This window comes from Saccopteryx bilineata, chromosome 4, assembly GCF_036850765.1.
Source record: "Saccopteryx bilineata isolate mSacBil1 chromosome 4, mSacBil1_pri_phased_curated, whole genome shotgun sequence".
NCBI classification, from domain to species: Eukaryota; Metazoa; Chordata; class Mammalia; order Chiroptera; family Emballonuridae; genus Saccopteryx; species Saccopteryx bilineata.
The window spans coordinates 129,785,808-129,811,070 of NC_089493.1; the positions used below are offsets into that span (position 1 = coordinate 129,785,808).

Consider the following 25,263-nt stretch of genomic DNA (forward strand, 5'->3'; position numbering starts at 1 on the left):
GCTTCCCAAGTCCTGACCATTCCTAAGGACCCAGAGCAAGTCCTACTTCTAAAGCCGATGCCTATGCAACTCAGAGGTGGCATCAGAGGGTCCCCAGTTTCTCCACCACCCAAAGTGGTGTGGCTAGGTGGGTCTTCTCTGTCCCCTACCCAGGGGAGCCCAGCCTAGCAATGTGACTAGGGCACCCCACTCCCACCCAAGCCCCATACACGCTGTGTGGACAGTTTTCCCCACATGACCCTCCCCTAAGGAGAACTATTTCTCAAGGACAAGTTTATTACAGGGATCACACTAACCTCTTTCATAATATCTAAAGGCATACTAACTACAAAAATATCAAGCTCTCAAGTGTGGGCAGCTCAGTGTGGAGCCTGGTGTGAGCTATGATGTTGTTGGTGGTAGGAGCCCACTGGCTCCCTCCTGGGCTGCCCTGCAGGTCACGAGATCCAAGAGAGGAGGAAGATGTTGAGGTCAAGGCTAAGGTGGGGGCTGAGTCTGTCCCAGCTGGAATCACCGACCCTGGTCAGTAGACCAGTGTGGGGAGGGGCCTGGGTTGTAGTTTTTCTGGTTCCACTGGCTCCTAGACCAAGGACTAGAGCTCTCTCTGGCTTCTCAAGGCCAAGGGGACAGACTAGAGCCCTTCTAAGGCTTGTAGTGTGGACAGGCCTCCACTTGACCACAGTGACCTTCAGCCTCAGGGGCTGATCCGATCCAAGGACCTGCTGGCAGAGCTGGAGCTAAGCAGAGAGTCAACCCAGGCTGGGGTGGTGCTGGGAGAGCGCGGAAGGGGTGTGCTGGGAAGGAGGGAAACACTCGCACAGACGAGGGTCCTTGGCACTCCCCACCCTCAGGACTGGGTGCCATTGGCCCGGGCACCTGACAGGGCCTTCTTCCGGAAGGCCTGTAGGGCTGGGTTGTACAGCAGTGTGTAGGCCAGACCCCAGCGGACCCTGCCTTGGCAGGATCTGGGCCCTATTCCCTTGGCCACAGGGTCGTTGGTTTGCAGCAACTGCATCCCTGAGAGGAGGAGACATTCTGTGAGTCACTCAGCAAACCCAGCCAAGTTATACCACATACACCCCCACACCAACACAGTCTGAAAATCCCCTGAGCATGTGGAGGAGGCTGGTGAGACTGGAGTTTCAGGTGTTAGGAGAAGCATGGGTCTGGGAAGGATGTTAAAGGATCAGACAGGGAGAGGTGGTGGTGGGGGGGGGAGTTGGGGGTGGTGACAGAGCCCTTTAACAAGATGGCTATTTCATTCTCTGTGTGAGGGTGTGTGTGTGTGTGCATGCATTCATGCGCATAAGATGGAAATAATTACTGAAATGGGTCAAGAAAATTCTCACTTTCTCTCTCCCACTGACAGCCCAAGGGCAGAGGAAGTGAGCATTTTCCTGGCGCTCAGTGATGCATGCTGGGAGGGGAGTGTCCCTCCTTCAGGGGAGAAACTGGCTGGGCTCAAGTCTCCCACCCCAGGCAGGAAGGCACACCTTCTTCTTCCATCCCCACTCTGAGGCCATCCTGAGGGGCAGAGCTGGGCTGGGGCTTCTTCCTTCGCAGGAGCAGGGCACAGAAGGCTATCATGGCTGGGTGTGCCTGGCTGACCTCAATCTTCAAGAAGTTGCAATACATGTGATAGCCTGGGGTGGGTGGGGGAAGGCGATGCTCAGGGAGGAGGTCCCAGACAGTCCTGAACACACACACAGGACACCCAGCATACTCTGCATGCAAGCACGCAGACACCCAAGCGCATGGGCTCACTGCACACACAGATGTGGGAGTCCCTGGCACCCTCTGCAAGCAGATTCCAACACAGACCCTCCCTCGCTGCGTGGGCAGCCTGAGCAACCCCTACCCTGACCCCTGCCCTGTGACCTCACCAGGGTCGAGAGTGGCTGCTCTAGGTGGTAGCAGGCTGAGGTCCATCTGGCTAAAGTGGATGGCATTGTAGAGGGCAGAGAGGACTACTCTCCAGGTGGCCACCATGGAGCCCACCAGCACGTTGACGAGGAAGAGGAGGAAGGTGGTGGCGTAGAGTACACCACTGGAGGGGAGGGTGCAGGGTGGGGGGTAGAGGAAAGAAAGAAGCCTGAGGCAGGTCCCCCACACACACAACCCCTCCTCAGGTCAGGGGTAGCTGAGGTCAGACCTAGATGACCGCAGCTGCTGTGCATGTATTAAGCACCAACTGCTTACTGAGTATACCTTGTCTGTACCCCACCCTGTGCTGAGCTGGCTCTCAACTCAGCTGGCCCTCTCTCCCTACGGTGCTGGTAGATAGGCCATGTCACTCCTGTAGAAAGGAAACTGAGGGCCAGAGGAATTAGGTGACTTAGCTAATGCTGTCTAGCTAGTCAGTGTCAGAGCTAGGGTTTAAGTCCAGTTCTGCCTGGATCTTGCTAGGACCCTGGTATCCCCCACCTCCCTCCTCTAGATCCCTTGTCCACTGACTCTGAGTGTCCCCTGGGGCCAGAGTCCTCCCACAGCCTTGCCATCTAAGAGGGAAATAATGTCTCTGCTAACCCCCTTCCTGCCAAGAAAGACAAGCATGGTGTTGGGGGCACAGAGGACCTAGGGGGAGCAGTGCTTGTCCTCAAAGCAGGAGAGGCTCGTAGGATGGCTCTGGCCCCAGGACAGGTAGACAGAGGGGTATGTGCAGTAGGCTGGGCCACTGCTCCCTTTCTCTATGGGTAAGGCAAGCTCTCTTTACTACCTCTCTAGGCTCTTGAGAGAGAAAGGGGATACATGGCAATGGAGGGACAAGAGCATGACTAGAAACACCAAAGAAGAGGCTGAGGGTCTAAGAGAACCACCAGCCCAGGGCTGCCTCACCGGTTGGTCAGCTTTGGCCGCCCGTGGTGAGTCTTCAGAAAGACCCAGTGGACTGCCATGTTCTGCAGGATCACAGCCAGAACCAAGGTCAGCCAGAAAGGCCTGAAGGTGGGGCAGGAGGGCATCACTGTTAGTGGCCCTCTGGGAAGGAGTCCCAGAGCCCTCAGTCCCTTGCCTTTCTCACCACAAAGACGCCAGCAATCGGAGGAGCAGAAGGTTCCTGCCATGGAGCACAGGCATAAACACCAGGAAGGCCAGGGCCATCGTCACCAGGAAGAAGATGACCTGCTGCACCAAGAGCCCTGTCAGGATGAGGAGGGACACACGTCAGCCTCTGCAGGACCCAGGCCACCCTGACACTCCCAGGAACCCAGAGGTTTTGGAATCAGCCGGGCCTGGTTTCAGATCCCTGCTCTGCAGCTGCCTCACTGTGCCACCTTTGAACAAGTGCCTTTGCCTCTCTGAGCCTCGGTTTCTTTCTCTGTAAAACAAGGAGAGTGGTCCCCTCCACACAAGGCTGTTGTGGGGACCCAATGAGACTGTCAGTAGCAACTTTTTGGAAAGCACAAGTTGCTTTGCAGATGTTATTTTCCCCAAATTGCTCCTGAGTCTCTGGGGACAGGACTGTATTTTAAATTAATGTTAGGATTCTTACTGGCCAGAGTCTGATACAAGGTGGGTGTCCAACACTTGTCTACTGAAACAACTGGCTAATTGTTTATGTGGGCTTAGGAGGTACAAATCTACCAGGATGTGGAGCTAGTAATTCCTCTACTCCCTAACTGTTTTTCTCTCCTCCCCTTGGGGGCAGAGTAAGAACTGGTCCAGAGAAAGCAGGCCCTTGCTTTTGCAACATTGGCCCCAGCCCACCTCCTTAAGGGGAGAATCAGAGAGTGAAGAGCTAGGAGGGTCCTGGGAATCCATATAGTCCAACTCCCTCAAGGTAGGGCCCCCTTTGCAGTCCCCATCTATGGCCATGGAACCCTGCTTACATGCCCCCAGTGACAGGGATCTCATTACCTACTGAGACAGCCCATCATAGCATAGCCCTCCCTCACACAGCAGGGATGTGCCTCCTTGAACTTTCCATCATCCAGCCCTGGGTCCACCCTCTGTGTGAACAACTGGTGGCACCCAGGGGCCATCTTCCTTTACCCAAGGGCTCCTGTGACCCCCACCCCCCCACACACACACCTGAGTTGAACTTCCTGAGAAGAGGTGGGTCCCTCTTCTTGCTCTTGTCCCAGAACTTGCCCTGGCACAGGCAGACACCCAGGGGCAATCAAGACCTGCTGAGCACTGTCTCCTCCCTCACTGAGGCCAGTGTCTCAGCTGACCAAGGCCCAGTGGGGTGGGCTAGGTGGTCTCACCAAGGCAGGTAAACGCAGTCTGGTAGGCACTGAAGTTCATCCAACAGAATATGGCCTGGCGAGAAGGGTGGGGGCTCTGATGTAGGGGGCCCAGGTCCAGGACAGCCCCTCGGTATAGAGCACGCAGGTTGGCCCTGGGGTGAGGGGGAAGAAGGCAGGGATCTCAGGGAGCAAAACCTTCCTAAATTCTTCCTCTGGGCCAGCCGCTGGCTGCACGCCCAGACCAAGTACAAGCCAAGGGCAGGTAAACCCAGGGCTGCAGGAGCCCGGTGCAGGCTACTGATCCAGCCTGGGAGGCCAGGGATGGCTTCTTACAGGAGGTGAGGTCTAAGCAGAATCTTAAAGGGTAAACAAGAGAGTAAGCTGGGGGTAGGGGTGGGGGTGGAGGGGAATCAAGGGAGACAAATTCAGGCAGAAGACTCAACGTGAACCAAGACAGAAAAGTGAGAAGCAATAGAAGAGATGGAAAGAGACTTGTAGCTTGGCCACCAGGGTGGGAGACAAGGTTGCTATCTATGGCCATGGAACCCTGCTTGCATACCCTCAGTGACAGGGATCTCATTACTTCATGAAACAGCCCAGCATGGCAGAGCCCTTCTCACACAAGCAAGAATGTACCTGAACATACTCCTTCAAGGCAGAAGCTGGAAGGCATCGAATGCCAGCGTAAGTAGGACCACCCCTGTGAGAAAGGCTCCCTGGGCAGGACCTCTGAGGCCTGAGGACTGTGCAGGGCACTGTTCCACAACTCTCTCCAGGGCTCCATTGCCAGCCAAACCACCTCCTCACACACACCTTCAGCAACAGGCTCACCCAGCCCCTGCTGTCTCCCTCAGCTCCTTCCTCTTCTCCCTCTCCCAAGTTCCTTCCCTGTTGAGTGCAGCCCGTCCAGCTGGCCCCTCTCAGAGTGCAAACACCACCCTCCAGCCCCTATTCAGTCATGCTTGAGATCACTCAGACAGATGGTCATCAACCCAGACTGAAACACCTGCCTTCTCCGCCCACCGCGAGGCAGCTGGGCTCAGGGGTGACTTGGGCCTGCAGAGACCCTCTCTCCCTCCAGCCCCAGAGCTCTCCCCATGGGTCATGGGTCCTGCAGGTCCATAAGACTCTGACCTCCTCCCCACTGCTACACTGATGGCCACAGCCTGCTGCTTACCTGTGTGTCACCAGTGAGCGGGTCAGCACAAGGAAGGTGAGTAAGCAAGACAGGACCAAGGCTGAGATGTAGCAAACTACAGAGAAAAACAAAGAGGGAGAGAAAATGGGAGACTGGGCGTGGAGGTTCTGCTGGGAGTCCTCAAACTGCCGCCAGCGTGTGCCTGGGTGGAAGTTACCCATGCCCCGCAAGCACCCCTCTGAGCAGAAGCCTCCTGCCACATTCCCTGTTCTCAGACCTAGTGTAAGATGACCACTCAGCTGGCCTGCACCACCAGGTGCCATAGGGTAGCCAAGGTGGGGAGAGTCTACTCTGAGGCTGCAGACGTGGCCCTCACCCTGGTCTTGCTGCATCCAATGCTGTGTGACCCCAGTGAAAGACTCCCTCCAACCCTGGCATCTGCCTCCAGCTCCATTGCTCCCTGATCATGGGGTCCTCAGGAGTCAATTCCTCTCCTGCTGTGCTACCCATCCCCCAGCATGCTGTGAGCCAGAAAACCCCACCTAGGCCACATCAATGGCCTTTGTTCAAGGCACAGGGGATGCGAGTGCACTTCAGTGTGGCCTGAGTCCTTCAGAAGTGGAGGGAGGTGACCACTGCTACCTGTCTCTTCCCCAGTTTCCCACCCACCCTGGGCATGTGCACAGACCAGGAGTTTGCTGTTTCACCAGCAGCTGGGGGAGAATGCCTGGTATGTGCTGTGAGCAAGGCTGGTATTTAAACATAGCAGGGATGGAGACTGCCCCCTTCCACATTGCATCCTCATCTAGCCTTGCCCTTCACCCTCAAAGCAGACCCACAGGAAAGGCATGGGACCAAGGAAGAAGCAGAGACTCCGAGAGAGGGCCTGACCGGCCAGCCACACACCAGGAAGTGATAGAGCCAGATGTGTAACCCTGTCCAAGCAGACCCCTAGAGAGCCCAGGGTGCCTGCACCCTCTCAGCTCATCAGCCATCCCAGGGAAGTGTTTCTGGTTTCTGTGTCCCCATGAGAGGGGGAGAGGAGCAAATGCACACGAAACAGGCGAGCACTAGCTGCACACAGCCACACTTGCTGGTGCAGGGGGGCTGGGCCCTGGCAGCATATGAGGATGTCTGGGAGATGTGAAGACCCGGACTGTACCCCCAACCAATTAAATCAGAAGTTCTGGGGAGTAGGACCTGGGCCTCAGCTCCTGTAAAAGCAACCCCATGATTCTGACAGGCAGCCAGCACTGAGAGCCACGGTACTGGGGGCTCTCAGGGCCTTATGGTTTATTTCAATCAGCAACTGATTGCACTCAATCAACCAGCTGACCCGAAGAGAGTGCCTGCTACAGTGGTGCTAGCTATCTTCAGGGCCAGACCTCAGGGTTTCTAATGTCAGGTGTGGGGCTTGAGCCTTGGGGTGATTTTTAAGGTTACCAGGTGATTCTTAGGTGAAGGGCTGCTCCAACAACCTGAGCCTCCTCACCTGTCCCTCGCTCACTCCTCCGGTGGCAGGAAGTGGCTCTTTTCTGAAAAGTGAAGCTGGGAGAAAGCTCTGAGCATGCACACCTTTGCTTCATTCCAGCTGCCTGTTCAGGAGTCAGCTCAGCGCCAGCAAAGGTGCATTCAGACCCCTCTTGCGGGAGGTAGGCTCCTACCTGCTGTGCCCACCACGCCTGGCCTTTGACCTCTGTCTACCTCCTGCCCCTCTCTTTTTTCAATCAGTTCCAAACTTGGGTCCCTTCTCATCCTGGTGCCGAGAGACACCCCCCCCCCCCCCTGAGTTTTGCCTCCTCTGGGACACTATGCCTGCTCCCTTTGGGGACCTGCGTGGTGAACCCATCTGTCCTCCCCATCAGACCCAGGGTCTCAAGGACAACAAGGGTTGCCTTTGTTGCCTCCCTGGCATTTTGAAGACAGGGAATTTGAGGTCCAGAGAGAAGAACGTCTTGCCCAAAGTTGCCCAGCTACTAAGTGATGTAGCAGAGATTCTAATCCAGGCTGTCTGACTCAGAAGTGTGAGCTTGCTGTGAGCAATGCCAGGCCTACTAACCAGGTGCCCAGGAGGAGGGGAGGGCCACCTGACACAGGCTCACAGAGCTCAGTCGCACTCGCTCATTGAGCTAAGAACAGACAAAAAGGTCTCGAAGCCCGGATATAATCTCAGTTCCACTCTGGCTCACTGACCACTTTTGACATATCTCTAATACCCCAGGCCTCATTTCTTTTCTCTCATCTGAGAACTGGGAGAGTAAACACAGCTGTTTGGCTTTGCACAAGAGAAGATCCAAAATGGAGAGCTCTGGGCTTAGGAAGACGGCGTGTGTGTGATTACAACGCCAGCTGTAATGAGTAGAACCAGCACCCATTATTCCGGACGTTTCACTTCCTGCCTCTGACCCCAGATGTCCTGCTTAGAGCAGTGGCATCCAGGATGTTAACCTAGCAGGGCTGCTGTGAGGTCTGCGCTTGGGTGTGAGCCGATGCAAGCCACGTCTACACCTACAGTCTGTGGCCCAGATCATAACCAGCTTGGAAACTCTCCCTGGAGATGTCTTTTCGGCACACCCAGAACTTGTCACTGTCCAGCTTGTGGGCTTTGGCCACAATTTCAGGGCAGCCTCTGGTGTGGGAGCAGCAGCGCTCAGGGAAGTGGTGGGCATGGATCAGGGAAGGAGGCAGTCCTGTGCTCACCTCTGCCTACCCCTCCTCCCCACCCCTCTCCACTCCCAGCACACCTGGTCTGTGGACGGGGATATTAACAGTCAGGGATAGTCACAACTCTACCTGCAATACTCAGCAAAGGGTGCTGGCCCCAAGACTCCAACCACCAGACTTTGGTCTCAAGAGGGTGGAGAGAGTCCGGTAGGGGCGTCAGGAAACTGAGCTCTTTCTTCAGTTCCCCTTCTGCCTGACTGCACAACCTCAGGTGTGTTCTCACCCATAGTTAACAGGATACTTCCCAGTCTCCTCCACAGGGCTGTTGGGAGGGCCTGGGAAGTGGGTAACAGAGAGAAGGGCTGAAGGGGGCATCTGACTGCAGAAGGGCAGGCTGGTTCCCTACCCTGGGCTCTCATTGCCAAGGGAGGGAGAGAGAAAAGGGGTGGCCCAGGAGGACAGGGGTTGGGGAAGAGGAAGCATCCGCTCTGCCCCACCCCATCCCACCCACCTGCCAGAAGGATGAGCTGAATCTGGCACTCCACTCCCATCTCCACCTCCTCCCCTCCTCCCCCACCCTCAGCCCAGGCAGGGCTGGTCCCTCAGTTCACACTCTCCATGGCTGTCAACCCCAGTCTGCAGAGCTGGGCAGAGACATTGCAGGTGAGGGTGGGGGACACCACACAGGCTGACAGGGACTACTGAGATGACCCCTTCTATCTCAGAGAGGTAGAACTGGGAGTTCCAACCCCACCCCACCCCCAATTTGGAGATGTGCCTATTGAGACTCAGAGAGGGGAAGGAATGTGTGGACAGAGGGGACACGCAGCTCACGTACCCCACTCAGCTCCCACACACACCCACTACCATCACCACTGCAGCTCTCAGGGAGCCCCCGGGGCCTCACCTTCCAGAGCCCACAGGTGGTACTTGACCAGCTTCACCACCTCCTGCCTGTCCTCTGAGAGCACGACCCCAAAGCCGGCCAGCAGGTAGGAGACATCCGTGGTGATCCCCGCCCTCACCTTCTGGATGGTGGGTACCACGCCTACCAGCAGCAGCAGGGCCACCTGGAAGAGCCCCAGAAAGAGAGCACGAGGGCCTGGCTGTGCTAAACCAGGCTCTCTATCCCATCCCAGTGAAAGTGCTTCCTGCATCACAATGCAGGGGAGACTTCAGGGTGGCATGCTGGGTGCATGCCCCTTCCTGGCACCCACCAGTGCTCTGATCTGTCCCGAGGGCAGCGTCCCCTTGCCTCTGAGCAGCATGTTACAGACAGATCCGGTGTGAGCCTACTAGGCCAGGCACAGCTGCCTGTCAGCCTATCAATCATCTATCTAAACTTCAGAATATAAAATGTTCAATTTGCCCAAGATGGAGAAAGCAAAGCCTCCTATAAAGGAGCAGGGGCCTTGGAGATGGCCAGGCCTGGACTCAAACATTGGCCGCCCTGAGATACTAGAGGTTGGAACACACACCCAAGTGACATCAACCCCTCTGAGCCTCAGTTTCTCCCATCTGTCAAAGGGAGAAAAATCATTTGTACCTCCTGAGATTTTGGTTCAATTGACTGTTTGTTCGTTCGTTAGGGTGGTGGGATTTATCAAACACATATTATTTCACTAAATCTTCCCAGCTCCCCAAAGAAAGGGAAGGTCACTTTCTCTGTTTTTAGCTGAGCCAACGAGATAAAGGATGCTCACTGACTTTGTGAGGTAGCAAAAGAAGTGAAGAAGGAAGCCAGGATTTAAACTCTTGTTCACAAGACTCCAAAACTCAGGCTCTGATTCCGTGTGAGCTCAACAAGAGTTCACATCTCCTCAGCTGGACAGGAGTATGGGCTGCGCTGTAAGGGAGCTGGCCAGGCTTGAGGGTCTGGCAGCAAATGGTGCTGTGGCAGCAGGACGTACCTGGTAGATGGCCGTCCCTGTCAGCGTGGCTGAAAGCACGAGATTCAGGGGGAGTCGGAACCCTGCAGTCCTCAAACAAAGGGGCATGGTGAGCCTACTCCTACCCAAGCCCAGGAGCCCCCATACTCCCCCAGGGCCCAGGAAAAGGGCCAGAGCTCATCAGACCCTGGACCACCAAGGCCAGGCCAGGCCAGGGGCTTCCCCTTGTCCCAAGCTGGGGGCTGTTCTTCCTGATGACAGGGTTCTGGGGTAGCAGGAGCTGACCTGCCACTGTAGCTGTTTTGTGCATGGGACAGGGAGGTTCACCTGTTACTGTGGACCTTGGCCCCCTACTCCATACCTTGCTGTGAGGTGTAGATACAGTGTCTGAAGCAGACCCAGGCCTGGGACAGGAAGCCACGCTTAGAGGTGTGGGAGCTGCAGAAAGACCCAGGGGCTGGAGCAGGCTCAGGGGGAGCCTCTGCCCTGAGCTCCGGAGTTTGGTTCATCCCTAATCTCTGCCCCACTGGCGCCCCTGGTGCCACCCCCCGAAAACATGCCTGCCTAGCCAGCCCTGCCCACTGGCCCAGAACTTCACCTGCTCCTCAGCTTCTTCAGGTAAAGGAGGGTCCTCAGATATTCCTCGAGGTAGCTGCTCTGCAACCTCTGTGGGGACAGACAGATGAGACCAGCCACAAGCTACCCTTGGGACTCTGGTTCAGGGTACCACAGTGGGCACCCAGTAGGTTCTCCGTAAAAACCTTTTGGTGGTGGTGGAGTGCAGAGGAGGGCAACCTGTGGGATGAGTCCCATGTCCCCCAACACATCCCTTTCTTCCTACACAAATATGAGACTAATTGATCTCCTATCTGAGAACACTCAATGCTGGGAAGTTCTTTCTAAGGTCTAGCTCTGAGCCTTTCCCACTTTACTCAGTCACATTACATGACTGTTTCCCTCCTGGCCCTCTGATCTCCTTTGCTGGGGCAAAGGGGGCCTATGTCCCATGGGCACATCCCTGACCAGGACACAGATGGGGCCATCCCAGGTCAGCTGCCCGGCCTTTCCTTCTACTCAAGGGAGATCACAAGGGTGACAGGATTTGTCTAAGCCACATTCCAGGCCTTAAGCTGACTGCCAAGTGGCAGAAACCCATGGGAACAAGGGGGTGAGACCCTGCCCCCATCATTAGGAATATATGGGCCATTTCACCTGTTGCCATAGCAACCCTGAGATCCAGGGCAAGTGTAGGTTAACTCAAAGCTCTGACTGTGTCCTTTGAGGTTTAAACCTCTTTGACTTAAGGGCCAAAGAGGATTTTATTTCTCTTGAGATTTCTCAAGAGGAAAAGGCATGCGATAGGGGGACAGGCGAGGCACAGAAGATACCAGAACAGGTGAGAGGACTGCGCCTGGCGCACCATATAGCCCAAGGAGCTGTTACCCTCTCCTGAGCCAGCTGTAAGCACGAGGGGACAGCAGGTTTCCCTAGAGGGTCAGGAGGTAGCAAACTCTGCTGCTGCCACCCAAGAGCCAAATCCAGTCAGGCGAGCCTGTAGGAACCCAGGGCAGCCCCTGAGGACCTAAACCCACTCCAGCCTCTTCTCCCCTCACCCCCACCCCTCCTCAGGGGCCTCGCTCCTTCCTGAGCTTCAGCCCAGCCTTTTTCCTGAGCCCCAGGCCTGTAGTCAATAAGCCCACCAGACCATCAATCTCCACACATCCACTGCTGTGCACAGTGCCCGCACTTCTGCTCACACCCAAAGAGCCATGTGTCAGCAAGTGGCCCCACCACCTGCTGGTGCTCTGCCCAGGTGCCACCTTCAAGCCTCTCCTGCACCTTGCCCAGCTGAAGAGTCACCAGCCTGTGGCCTCTGTGTCCTCAGCCTTTCTGGAGTACTTCTGTGCAGCCATTTCCAATGTCCTCTTCCTTTCTCTCACCAGGAAAAGAGAACTTGACCCCACCTTCACCCACGCCCTCGTGCACTTGGGTGAGCCTGTGGACCTTTCACATTGCAATAAACATTAGCTTCACACCCATCACCCCAGCACACTGAGAGCCCCTGGAATTGGGCATAGTCAATCAGCTCTGAGCCCACAACGCCTAGCCCTGGGCCTGGAACTGGGCAGGTGCTAAGAAAGCTTCTTAATGAGATGACCACACCTTATAAGACCTCTCGCTTGACAAGATATGCCCATCCACAGAGGCACACAGAAAGGCGAACTCCATGTGAAGACACAGACACTCAAGGGAAGCCAGCCATGTGAAGGTGGGCAGAGACTGGAGTGGTGTGCTTACAAGTCAGGGGGTGCCAAGGATTGTGACCCCTCCTTAGAAGCTACAAGAGAGGGATGGAAAAGATTCCCCCTCAGAGCCCTCAGAAGGAACCTGGATTTCAGACTTTAATCTCTAGAACTGTCAGAGAATAAATTTCTTTTGTTTGAAGCAAAAAGAAAAAGAAAAAAAAGAAAGAAAGAAAGAAAAAGGTATGCCCATCCATCTACCCAAAACTTTAGAAATATTTGCTGAGTGTTTATTGCATGCTAAGACCTGCCAGATCCTGCAAATCAGGCGTGAACAGAACAGAGGCAACCCCTCCCTGCCTCTTTACCCATGCTCTTATTCTCACCCCATTCCGGATCCTGCCTGTCCTTGAGGTAGCTCAAGTCCACCTCCTCCAAGAAGCCCTCCCCTTTAGCTGACATTATCAAACTGAGAGTTGATACGATTCTGCCCAGAGTGTTTCCCAGATCAGCCTCTGCAGAGCTCCCAGCAGGGATAAGACTGTTGGCCCATCTTGTTTCTCTGGCAGGAACCAGAGCTATGACTTACTGTCTCTGGCCCAGTTCTCCTTTGCTGAGTCCCTGCTGTGTACAATTCTCAGTGCCCTGAAGACTCTGTGTGTCATCCCAGGGCCTGGCCTACCCTTTGCCTGGGGAGAGAGGACTAACCAGTTACTTGGCAACTCAGCAAACCTTTATGGAGACCTGCTACATGCTGGCTCTCCCACGAAGCATTACCACATATCAGGGACCACCAGACATGAGGAACCCAGCCCTTTACCTTAGAGCCTGCTCCTGTCCTGTGGCTGAAGCTTCTCACCAGCTGTACTGGGTACCAAAGGCTCAGGAATCCGAGCCCCAGGAGGAGGGGCATGGAGGCCAGCAGGGAGTAGTACTTGTAGATCTAGATGGAGAGACAGACATCAGACATACCTACCTTCTGACTTCTTTCCCCAACCAAAGGCCAGGACCCATTTCCCTTCCCATCTTACCCAGGGCACAGAGGGTGGTCTGAGGTGTCATGGGAAGTCTTTGGGTTATTACCACTCACCCACTCCCAGCCGGGGCCACTTATGACAGTCACTCCCACTTTCCCTTCTCAGGCGCTGAGTGGATGCCTACCCCTGCCCCAGGCCCTTGGACTCCCATTGCCCTTAGAGAAGCCAAAAGAAGAAGCTTATATAACTCCCTCCACCCCACCTAGAGGGCTGCAATGGGGCCTGAAACAAGGACACACACTTTCTGTGTCCCTGTGTTCCTGGCCCTTTGGACACAGGCCGCTGACAATTAGACAAAGGCCTAAATTGTCTGGGCACAGTTTGCAGTCTGGTCATTAGGGAAGTACCTGCCCTACCTCCTGGCATTGAGCTTTTTGTCCCTGAAGTACCAGGGATGGGGCCCCTCATCTAGTCATTCATTCATTTGTTTTTCAATACCTTTCTTTTTCTGTTTTTTTTTTTTTTTTAGTGAGAGAAAGGGAGGCAGAAACAGACTCCCACATGTGCCAGACCAGGATCCATCTGGCAAGCCCACCAGGGGGCAATGTTCTGCCCCTCTGGGGCCTTTGCTCTGTACAACCAGAGCCATTTTTTTAGCCCCTGAGGCGGAAGCCATAGAGCCATCCTCAGTGTCTGGGGCCAACTCACTCCAATCCAACCATGGCTGCAGGAGGGGAGGAGAAGAGAGAGAGAGAAGCGAGAAGGGGAGGGGTAGAGAAGTAGATAGGCACTTTTCTTGTGTGCCCTAACTGGGAATTGAACCCGGGCCATCCACATGCTGGTTTGATGCTCTACCACTGAGCCAACTGGCCAGGACCTCAATACCTTTTTCTACCAAAAGCTTAGTATGTACCAGGTTCTGGGTGACAAAAAAGACTGAGTCCCTGCACTCAGAGAAACCAGCTAATCCTCACCTCTACCCTTGAGGGACTGGTGCTATCCACTCCATTTACAAGGGACACTGAGTCTCAGGAAGCACTTAGCATTACATGGCATCATATATGTACATTGGCTTGTTTGCTTGTTTACCATGTCTCCCCTTCTGAAATGGCAGCTCTTGGGATGCCAAGGGCCCCAGCTGCCTTGCTTGCAGCTGTACCCAGTGCCTGGAGGTGTCCCTGGCGCAGACTGTGTGTTTCAGCTGTGTTGGCTAAATAACGGAATGGATGAGTGAATGAATGAATGAGGCTGTGTTCATAAATGTGGGCTATCAGATTCTGGAACTTAGAGCAGCTTTCTTGGGGCTGTAGACCAGGTAGCTTCGCACCCCCAGCCAGCAGTCAGTGAACAGGTAAGGTTTGGGAATGCTCCTTCAGCTCTCTGAAACCTCGCCCCTGCTCAGTGCTTGCCATTCTCTGTCTGTCCTCACGCCCTCTACAGCCTGGCCATCAACAGGCTCGGGGATCAACAATGGGGACCTCCGCAGGCTTCCTTTTCCTCCTCCTCTGCCCCTGTCTCCTCCCTAACCCCTCCAGACTGGAAGCCTCTGAGGGCTGGCCCAGCCACCTTGTCCCCTTGTCTCATAGAGGGGCCACGTGGAATGGTACGTGTTGAAAGGAGTGTAGGAACCCTGTGTGTGGCATGAAGTGGTAGGAAAACCGGCATACAAACAGAGACAGAGGAGCCATGCCGGTGGAAGCAGCTCCTCATGCCTTCTGTCCCAGGCCGTCATGAATCAATGGTTACCTTGGGCACCTGGGGACATTCTGCTCTCTGCCAGACCTGGACCCCAAAGTAAGCCCAGGACAGCACACTGCCGAGCAGGTGTGAGGCTCCATGCCTGATGGTGGCACAGGCGGCCAAGGAGTAGTAGAAGGCAGGGTAATAGAGCAGGGCCAGCATCTTCCAGGGGCCTGGAAGGCAAGAAGAATGGAGGGAAAATGATGGAGGGGCAGGTGTGGGCAGAATCCAGCCCACCCTACCCAGGCCTCTCTTATGTCTCTGTCTTCTAAGCCCCTCAGCTGGTTTAGTGGGCAAGAGACCCATGTTCAAATCTAGGCTCTGACTTGTATCAGCTCTGTGATCTTGGGACAGCTACCTGTTGAAGCCTCTGTTTCCCCATCTGTAACTTAATAGCACTAAATTAACAAAGACAAAAATGAGAAGGTCTCCATACAGTGCTAAACACTGTGCCTAAGTTAGCACAAAATCCACAGGCTACTAGTTTATTACTGTCTCCTTCTCTGACCCTCAGCATCCCTCATGATAAAATAGGGCTAATGTCCACACTTGTAGAGTCATTGTGAGGATCAGATACTCCAAGGAGGTCATGTCACAAGACAGCAGCACTTCTCGATAGCAGCTGTCCATGTTACCATCATTGCCTCCATGAGCCCACCCAGTTCAATCTCCTGGACCCCTCTCTGGGCCCCTGCCCACCTTCCTACCTCCTCACAGGGGCTGGGTTGTCCAGGGGACTCGGTCTGTGCCCATGAACATGAGAGTTCCCTCCCTCCTGGCTGGGGCTTACATAGGCACAAAGGAAGAAGAGAGGGCATTGTGGAGAGACAGTGGGGAAGGTAAGGAGACAATACCTTATTGGCAGGAGCTCTTGACTGGAATGGTGAACAACTTGATTCACTATAGGAGAGCCCTGTCCCAATGGTCCAGATTCCCACCCCAACCCCCATTCCATCAATCTGGGCCCAGGCCTCAGCTTCACTAGGTACCTTGGCTGGATGTTGTGGCCAGAGTCAGAAAGGGTAGTGGGGCCTCAGCCAGGAGCAGCAGACACAGGGAGCTGAAGAGGACCACGAAGACAGCAGTGGGCACGACCCAGGGCCCGTCCGCACTCAGGAAATCCACAGGGCTGACGCAGGGGCAGGGGCAGGGACAGGACAGGAGGGGTTGCTCAGACCCTGTACACCATTACACCATTACCTCCTGCCATGTTCCATAAACTGGGAAAGCAGAGTCAGTCCCAACCTCCAGCCCACTTTCCAGATAGGGAAATAGAGGCCCTTCATCCATTCATTCCACTGGTATTTGTGATGTGCCGTCTGTGTCCCAAGCTCCGGGCCCTGTGGCAGAGTGACTTGGGAACATTTCAGCCCCCAACACCTCCCCCCCCCCCACACACACACAGGAACATGCCTGAGGACAGCTCCCTCCACCCACTCTGGATGCTCCAGGAAACAGCTGCCTCCTCACTAATTGGTCTGTCTGGGTTGGCAGGCCTTCAGAGAATTCAGAGAATCACAACATCCTTGCACAATGGGCAACGCCCTGGCCTGAGTGTGGCCCTGGGGCAGAGGGCAGACAGAGGACACGACTGTCCCAGGCATCACTTCTCTGGGTTCAGGGCAGGCCAAGAAAACCCTGTGCTTCTGTAACCCAGCCTGCCCTGGTGCGCTGGCAGTGCCATACTGCTTTATCCTCCCCCACCCCCACCCCCCAGACGGGGCAGAATCCCCAGTTCCCCACAAAGCCAGCATGCAGGACCCACCTGGGCATGCAGCCCAGGCCCTGGATACAAAACTATCTCCACTGGGGCTCAACCTTCCACCTCCTCAGCCCTTTGACTTCTCCCACACTAGTCTGACCAGTCCCATCTCCTCCAGGTCAGCTCCTCAAGGTCATCCCTATCCGAGGCTCTGGGGTTGCAGGGCTGAAGAGCTGGGGGTGGGGAGGAGGGGACAAAGTCCCTTAGAAATCAGCCTTCAGATCAGGGTCCAGGTGAAACTCTCAGGGGAAACAGAGGTCACAGTGGGGTGGAGTGATCATGGCCTATACAGACCGTGGGCCCCCTGACAAAGTGTGTCCTAGAGCTGAGCCTTGTTGGGCTTGTGGCTCCTTGGGGTTTAAAACGGGAGCAGGGCCCTGGCCGGCTGGCTCAGTGGTAGAGTGTCGGCCTGGCGTGCAGAGGTCCTGGGTTCGATTCCCGGCCAGGGCACACAGGAGAAGTGCCCATCTGCTTCTCCACCCCTCCCCCTCTCCTTCCTCTCTGTCTCTCTCTTCCCCTCCCGCAGCCAAGGCTCCATTGGAGCAAAGATGGCCCAGGCGCTGGGGATGGCTCCTTGGCCTCTGCCCCAGGCGCTAGAGTGACTCTGGTCACAACAGAGCGACGCCCCGGAGGGACAGAGCATCGCCCCCTGGTGGGCAGAGCGTCGCCCCCTGGTGGGCGTGCCGGGTGGATCCCGGTCGGGCGCATGCGGGAGTCTGTCTGACTGTCTCTCCCCATTTCCAGCTTCAGAAAAATACAAAAAAAATTAAAAAAAAAAATAATAATAAAACAGGAGCAGGTAAACCTGAGTGAGTCCTTCTCCCCTCACCCTCTGGGGGTCCCAACTAAACCTGAAGACCTGAGTGATGGTGGAGAGAGCCCTAGGCTGAGAGAAGTGGGGGTGTCCTGAGGCCAGAGCTGGCTTCTAGGCACCTCACAAATCACCGCCCCCCAATTGGGCCCCCTGAGTAGAGGTGCCCAGGCCAAAGCACCAACCTGGGCAGCCCGAGCCTGCCGTACCCACATTGGAGCCAGGACTGGCGGCGCCTCACCAGCATGACCAGCAGCAGCAACACTACAATCTGAAAGGAGAGCACAGTGGAGGGCTCGGGGTGCCTAGGCCTCCCCTGAGAGGCTGAGTCTGAGTGCATGGCCTCAGTTTCCCTGGGAAATCCCCTACTCCCCTCTGCATGCCCCAAGTGACATCTTGGGGACTGGGCAAGAGGCGACAGAAGTCTGAGGGGTTGGACTTGGCATGCATCCCGGTTTCAGTTCCCACCCTGTGAGAACCCCCTCCCACATTTTGGGCTCCAGGGTTACCCCTTCACCAGCCCCAGCAGGGAACACAAGTCACCCTGCCCAGGCTAGCCACAAGTTGCAAGCCAGTTTGGACTTAGTTTAGACTCACCGACATCACAGCCAAGCAGGTGTGGAGGAGGCCGGGTGACACACTGGGCTGGCAGGAAGGCACTGCCCTGCAGATAGAGTGAAGCCTGGGTTACATCTGTGAAGAGACCCCCCAGGTATGCCACCAGGTCTGAGGTTTCAGGCTGTCTACACTGGGGTTCTCATGCTTTTATGGTGTGCCAGCCTCGTGCCAAGCTCTAGGGCTAAAGGAATCGGGGGCTTTTCAGGGGAAGACACGGGAAAAACAGAGTGGGCCCACTGGGCTGAACCTCTCTTCTTTCTCACCCAGATCCTTCTTATCCTTTAAGGCCCACTTCATCCCTCCCTCCACCAGGAATCCTCCATGATTGCTCCAGGTCTCACAGACCTCTTATTCTCAGAACTGTGGCTGAGTATACTGCCTAGGTCAGTGGAGGTTTAGCCCCACAATGGATGTTTGCCGTCTGTGGTATCTGAGTCTGGTCTGTGTTTGACTATGTTCCTTGGCCTTTCAGGACTCCTGTCTCTTGCTATTTCCCTTCATGAAGGGCTTCCATGTACATCTGGGCAGGTTGCACAGAAATACCCAGCCCAAGGAATGAGTGTGGTCTGAAATCCAGGCATGTGGCTCATGAGCCCTTCACCTACAGAGCTGCATTCATATAAATGGGGTTCTTTTCTCTAATTCCCATGAAGGCTCCCTCTGGCCTGGCAGAGGGCCTGTTCTGCCCATAGCTGGGCACAGAGGGAGGCCCAGAGTTGAGATGAAGAGATCAATGGGCACAATAAAGGCTTCCACTGCCCCAGCTGGACTGTGGCAGAGAAAAGAGTCAGAGCCTTGAACTCGGAGCTGGACCTGGACTTGGGACAGCAGACAGACAGGATGCTGAGTCGGCCTGGCTGGAGCCTGGGAGGACCCTGTGCAGGCAAGGCCAGCAAGGTGCTGCTGCTGGGCCCTCCCTGCCCAGCAGGTTCACCCAACCACCTGGGCGCCCTCCTGCTGTGTGAAGAAGAGGATGCCCAAGGCTTTGGCTGCAGGGTGAGCTCAGAGCCCTTTGACTCCTTGGGAGCAGTCCAGTCTCCCCAGAGGTGGCTTCTGCTCAGATAATCCCAGAAAGGGAGAAGCAAGAAAGAACCTGGTCACTGGGCTTATCCTCAGGTGAAGGGACAGAATAAGTCTGTTTTGTGTGACTTCCTGGCCAGGGCAGAGCTGGCCTCTTCCTGAAGCAGAAGTGTACTCCTGGGTAGACAGGTGCCATGCAGGGCTCAGGTTCTACTATCTGAGCTCAGGCCTCACACCCCCAATCCCACCTCTGAGGCCCTTTACTCCAGGATGTGGGGTGGGGGTTTGTGGGAGAGAGCCTCTCATAGCCCCAAGAGCTCAGAGCCACTTTCCTAGGCTCTTTCAACTCCTTACCAGACTAGGTCCTGCTCAAGCCTGTCCTCCATGCCAGCCAGGCCAGGGGCTCAGCAAACTGTCCCCTGGAATAGCCTGGGACAAACCAGGGGCCCATCCACCCCTATGGACTCTCTCCAGGCTCTATTTGGGGGGACCTCTGGCCCTTTCTGTTCCATCTGGGACCTCCCCATCTATCTCTTTGGCTGAGTTTGGCTGAGGCTCATGGACCCTCAAATGATTAAAGTCTGAGCAACTGAAATTTGGCTGATGGTTCAAATTGGTATGGTGTCTTGTGCCATGGGACAGACAAAGAACACCACCTCAGGAAGGGTGGGGAGCTTGACCCAGAAAGAGGCATGGGCAGGTACTAAAGGAGGCCGAAGACAGAGAGAACCTTGGGGCAAGGTGTCAGGGGCAGTGGTGTTTGCTTTAAGTTTGGAAGATGGTGAGCATCTCTTTAGGCAGAGAAGGGGAAAGGGAGCTCCATGGAGAAGGCGGGTAATAGGCAGTAGCAGTGCAGCTGAGGCTAGGCAGTGCTTTCAGCTTTATTGCAGCCCAGAGGGTTGGCTGAGAGTAGGTTATAACAGGCATGGGAAGCCCTAGGAAGGCCCTGAGGGTGTTTGAGCAAGGCAGTGTTTGGAGTTCTAGGAGATTTCTGATGCTGGACTTGAATATAAATAACAGCAATAACTAGTACTTGCTAAGCGTTGACTCAGTGCCAGGTACTCTGGTCCGTGGATTAGCACAGTTAATTACCTAACAGGGTATACTATTAACATCCCTCTTGTGTGGACAAGAAGGCCAAGTCCCAAATCACATGACTAGTAAAGCAACAGAGTCAGGAATTGAACTTGGGTAGCCTGGCCTCAGCACCGGCATCTGACTAGAAGGTGAGACATTAAGCTCAACGGTATGAAGTCACCATTTCTGTACATCAGAAAGAGTCAGAGGTCAGCAAGTTCACGCAGTGCTGCTCATGTTGTCCTGAGGTGAGGAAATGGCAGGCTACCTCTGGAGGAATTTAGGAAGGAGAATACAGAAGCCTGGATGCAAAGGAACAGCTAGAAGGCGAGTTTCTGGAATGAGTGCCGGGTTTGAGGTCTTATTTCAAGACTAGGAGCAAGCTCCAGAGTCAGATGTACTCCAAGGAGCTGAGGCTTGGTCTTGGACCATGAGGGACAATAGCCCAGTATGGTGAGGACACAGACAGGAAGAGCCCCAATGACTGTTTCTAGAATTTGACTGAGTGGGAGCCTCACAGGGTCCCACCCAGAAGAGAAGGCAGAGCACATCTCCGTGGGTGAGAGGAAAAGGCTGCCAGTCAGGGGCAGGGGGCATGTCTGGGGGCATGAGGTCCCAGGAGCCCTGGAGCCCTGTTCCTGACTTCCCTCACCCACAGCAGAATGGCCTGCTGATGACCCTGGCATGAGGGAAGCCTCCAGTTCCGCCCTCCAGGCAGCCCTTTGAAGTTGCCTTCAAAGGGGGAAAGACATCCTGGACAGCTGCCACAGGCATGTTAGCATCTCCCAGCTCTGGCTGGGACACGGTAGTGATGACGGGTGGATAGCACATAGGGGCATGTCACGTTGGGCACATGCCTGGCCAGAGGGACCTTTGGGGTGGAAAGGACCAGCTCAGGTTACACAGATCAATCCCGTGTCCATGGAACACCCCGATGACGTATCCCATCCCCACCTGACTTACCACCACCCTGACCTCTTCAACCAGGTCTCGGCACCATAGAGGCACACAAATGAGTGTGGCCAGGGGGCTGAGCTTATCCCAGCCACTGTCACCAGTGCCTACCAACCCCAGCTCCCAAGCCTGCTGGGGCACACTGCGGCAGAGAGGAAGGACCACTCAGAGTTCCTCAAAGCTTTGTGCCCCATCTCCCTGAGTGTCTGATTCACTCAGAGAGAGGCGAGCCCAAGTCCACCTCCATGGGATTCCCCTGGGCTGCCTGCTTCCAACGCTCCTGCCTTTGAGGGGGTGGCAGGGGGTAGGCAGGCAGCTCTACGTAGTTTGGCTAAGTATGTAGGATCAAACAGGCCTCTTCATTCTTCCCTACAGTGGGAAAAGGAAGCTATAAATTGGAGCAGCACTCCACACTGCACAGTCTCTGCCATCACATACCAAACGTCATTCCAGGGCATGTCTAAATACCCAACACACAGCTGGCTGCAGGCGCCTGGCCCCAGCCAATGCCAGACCCCATGGTACTTAAGGGCACAGCTTCAGATTAGAGCCTTAACCCAGGTTGGGGTCTGTGTCCTCTTGGGGGCTCTTGGGCCCCTCCCCATTATGCTGCCCCTCCCACTCCATACATATGTAGCAGGGTCAGCCTGAGGAGAGGAGAGGCATACTCTTGCTTACATCAGGGTTGCTTTCCTTGTGGTCAGAACCCAGAGTCCCGCAAAAAGCTCCTTCCCCAGGCCGGGTGGCTCAAGACTGACCAGGCTATAGCCCCAGGCCTTGGGGAGGCCCACGAGCATTTCTCCTTCTCCATTTTCTTGCTGATGGAGAACAGATGTGCACACATCTGGCTCAGCAACCCTCAGCCTCACCTTTCAGTTCCCCCAACCCTCAGCAGAGCAGGGAGGTGGGGGATGGGGATGGGGCCAGGGCTGGAGCAACAAGGGGACAACAGGGCTCTGGGGCCCTCACGGGCGGGCAAGGAGTCCTTGGCAGCACGTGGGGGCACAGGGAGGCCCAGCTCCCCACCAGGGTGCCCAGACTAAACAAAGATAGAAACGGTCTAGGTAGAGGCAGCTGTGGCCGGACTTCTTAGAGCAACTGGGCTGCACGGGGGTAGTCACCCACCCCATCCCCGCTGCCTCAAGCACTGCTGCTAAAATGAACAGGACCTCCTCATCTTCACAGAGATTCTGAGACCAGCCAAAGGAAACAGGGACAGCCCCTTTTCTCACGGACACCCCACCAGCATTCTTCCTTGGTTCTCTGCTTCTCCCCTGGTCCCCAGCTGCGGGAGAATCTGACACTTGCTAATACTATACCCCAGAGGGTCACCAAAGGCCCCTTGAAAGCAGGTCTACCTTCCCACCCAGCACTTCCCATTCTGGCTACAGGCCAGAGACACCCCATTTTAAGGATAGGGCCAAGGAATCTATTTTAAACACACCACACCGGTGATTTTTTAGGTGATGATCCTGGCCCAGGTAGTCCCCACCTCAAGTGTCTTAACACTTGGGAAAGGGCTGTTGTTATCATGTAACTGACTACAGGTCTGAAGCCCAGAGAGGTTGTGACTTGCTGAGGGTCACAAAGCAAACAAATGGCAGAGAACATATTAGCAGCCCTTGCCCAGGTCTTCCCATCCCCCTGCCACACCCATCCTGCTGGCCACAGAGCCAGGGCCACCACTTACCCCTCAGGCTGGAGCTCCTGGCCACCCTGGGGTTCATCGATGTACCAGCTGCCGTAAGAATAGTCCTCTGTGGTCCCAGGAGAGGACTGGTTCCCTGCTGCCCCAGACATTCTCTGGTGCTTCTTTTCTGATCCCCAGTCAAGAAGGAAAAAGCCACCACAAGATGCAGAAAGAGGCTTAGGAAAAAAAAAAAAAAGAAATCCAAACAAACGTTTCTCTTTAATCCTAAAGGTTACTTTCTTGCTTTAGGCTCTCTGGTGGAAACCTGCCTGGGAGTGAGAGCCTGGGTGCTGGCACGGGAGGAGGGGAAGGGCTTCTCCTGTCCCTTCTTGTCCCTTCTGCCCAGTCTTGCCCAGTGCGAAGGAGAGCTATCCCCTGAGAGCAGTGGTCCTTGGGCCCTTGTCTTATCTCTGACTGACCACTAGAAGAGGCATTTGCTCAAAGGACCATCTTCAAAGAAGGTTTGTCTGATCTTGCTGCCCACAGAGGACTCCCCCTTACCTTTCCCCTCCCCAAACCCACCCAGACGGACCCACAGACACACACTCAAGGAAGGACCAGGGCGGAAGGAGCTACAGAGATGAAAGGGTGGGCGGGTTATGGGGCGGGCTCAGCATGCCTGCTGGACTGTCCCAGCTGGACTCCTGGCCCCTCCTGCTCTTGGGGGTCAGACTCAACCCCCTTTTTATTCAGGTCCTCTTGTGACCAGCCCTTTGGGCCTCAGTGGTGGGAACACATCATGGCCCTGACAAAGACCCTTCCCCAAAGAGGCAGCCTCATCTCTACTGGCTCCCAGCCTGGGAGGGATGTGGCCAGGAGAGACAGGCAGGAATATCTGCCCTCAGCGCCTGCCCCAAAGCACCCCACCTTTGCCCACCACACCTGCCTTGCACTCACACAAGACCAGTCTGGAAATCTGGCATTTTAGCAACCTGAGGAGACAGCTGGGGCTGGGAGGGAGAGAGCCTATTTATTCCTTCTCCCGTTTCCATGAAAGAGGCAACATATGTCTCACTGGTAAATCTTTCTTGTTTTTCCAACTTGATTTCACAAGCAGATAACTCACCCCCACAAGGTGAAAATTAGTCCTTTAAACACCAAGCAGACCCACAGGTGAGCAAGAAGAGCCTCACTTCACCTGCCTCTTGCTTCTCCCAGGGTGTGGGGTGAAAGTGAGGGAGACAGGGCCAGGGTGAGGACTGGCAGTACCTCTCCATCCTGCCTTGCCTGAGAAGCTGCCCCTACCCCTGCCATTTCCTTCCCCCTCCTTGTTCAAGCAGGGGGTAGGGATGAGAGCAAGATGCAGAGGAAGGCAGAGAGCAGTTCTCAGACCCCTACCCTGGATGGGGGTCAGGACCCCTAAACTATTGAGGGTCTGTGTCCTTCTAGGACCCATAGGGTACCACCCAGCTTAGGCAGTTGTTCAACGCACTCTTTTAAAAGACGTCCATCCATGTAGTCTTTTAACATAAACTCACTGAACACCGACTAAGTGCCAGTACTGTTGTGGTCCCTGGGTTATGAATGGTTTCCATTCAGGGGACACAGACGAGTATGTAGATGACTTCACGTTTCTGAGAGCCATCAAGAGAAGGCAGATTGTCCTCCTGACAAGTCCCATGAGAAACTGAATTTGGTTCAAGAGACATGGCTGGTGGAGGTTCCTGAAAAAGTAGGTTTGAGTGAAGGTCTGAGATCAGGAATGTAAAACTGAGTAGACAGTGAGAGTTAAAGGTAAGAAGTTCAGGTGCAGGGAACAGTGTTCCCAACAGAGGGAACAGTGTGAGTGAAGGCTCAGAAGGGGCAGACTTTGAAATCCTAAAGGCTCCCCATGCAAATTCAGCAGGCAGACCCATGAGGCCTTCCAGGAGGAGGGCCTGAGCTCTGTGGACCTTGGCTCCTCCCACTCCTTCCCTAATGGCCCCTCTTCCAAGAAGAGGGCTCTGACCACCCCTACCCAACCCACAGGGATGTCAGCATCTGCTGACTCAGAGCTCAAGCCGAAATTCATCTGATGAGATGCAGGAGCACACAAGGCCCTCCTGTCTGATTCCAGGGATTTCAGTGAATCCCATCTCCCACTGGGAGCCCCTGAGGGCAGTACTCCTCTGCCGCTCCTCCCTCCTCCCCCCTTCCCCTCATGCACAGTACTTAGGTCATGGGGACTTTCTAACTGGGTTTGGCAAAGCCATGCTCTTCCTGGGGAGGATCTCTCCTCCGTTTGCCTGCCCTGTTCAGGCTGTGGTTGTTCCCTGGTTTCTCTAGCTGGGCTCCCCAGAGCCTGGCGTCCCTTCCCCATGTGTGGGCTTGGACTGCAGCTTAGGGAGCAGCCTATTTGACTTTATCCCTTCTCTGCCCCCCTCCCACAATTTTGGTAGCCTTTTATTTTATTTTGTTTTGAGACAGGAATTACCTTGAAACATCTGAAATAATTTCATGCACATGTGGTAGTATATTCATCCCTATCATGAGTTTTTTCCTTATTTCATTTTT

General features: G+C 55.1%; 1 protein-coding gene across 3 annotated transcripts; it reads right to left on the reverse strand.

Moving 5' to 3' along the window:
* Positions 1-258: 258 nt before the first annotated feature.
* STRA6 (signaling receptor and transporter of retinol STRA6) lies at positions 259-23,325 on the reverse strand. Of its 3 annotated transcripts, none has more exons than XM_066278142.1 (18): positions 23,315-23,325; positions 22,771-22,946; positions 18,009-18,075; positions 17,597-17,682; positions 15,828-15,967; positions 14,845-15,011; positions 12,942-13,064; positions 10,477-10,544; positions 10,240-10,316; positions 9,900-9,961; positions 8,897-9,059; positions 5,365-5,440; positions 4,206-4,339; positions 3,020-3,137; positions 2,836-2,937; positions 1,884-2,047; positions 1,494-1,643; positions 259-1,017 (listed from the first exon to the last, which is right to left on the reverse strand). In XM_066278142.1, exons 2-18 carry the CDS (start codon positions 22,878-22,880, stop codon positions 848-850), a joined length of 1,977 nt encoding a protein of 658 aa, XP_066134239.1. In that variant the 5' UTR covers positions 22,881-22,946; positions 23,315-23,325; the 3' UTR covers positions 259-847. The 3 variants fall into 3 exon arrangements, with proteins under 3 accessions (XP_066134239.1, XP_066134236.1, XP_066134235.1); XM_066278139.1 differs by lacking the exon at positions 23,315-23,325 and adding an exon at positions 23,293-23,308 and having other exon boundaries at positions 15,828-15,898; XM_066278138.1 differs by lacking the exon at positions 23,315-23,325 and adding an exon at positions 23,293-23,307.
* Between the last annotated feature and the right edge of the window lie 1,938 nt (positions 23,326-25,263).

What these genes read in the sequence shown, in the direction of transcription:
- STRA6 (XM_066278142.1), bottom strand. Translation starts at nt 22,880, where the DNA reads ATGTCTGGGGCAGCAGGGAACCAGTCCTCTCCTGGGACCACAGAGGAC. An exon ending in CGCTCACTGGTGACACACAG is followed by an intron (nt 4,340 to 5,364) that starts GTAAGCAGCAGG and finishes CCCTCACCCCAG; the next exon opens with GGCCAACCTGCGTGCTCTAT. An exon ending in AGCAGCCACTCTCGACCCTG is followed by an intron (nt 1,644 to 1,883) that starts GTGAGGTCACAG and finishes CACCCACCCCAG; the next exon opens with GCTATCACATGTATTGCAAC.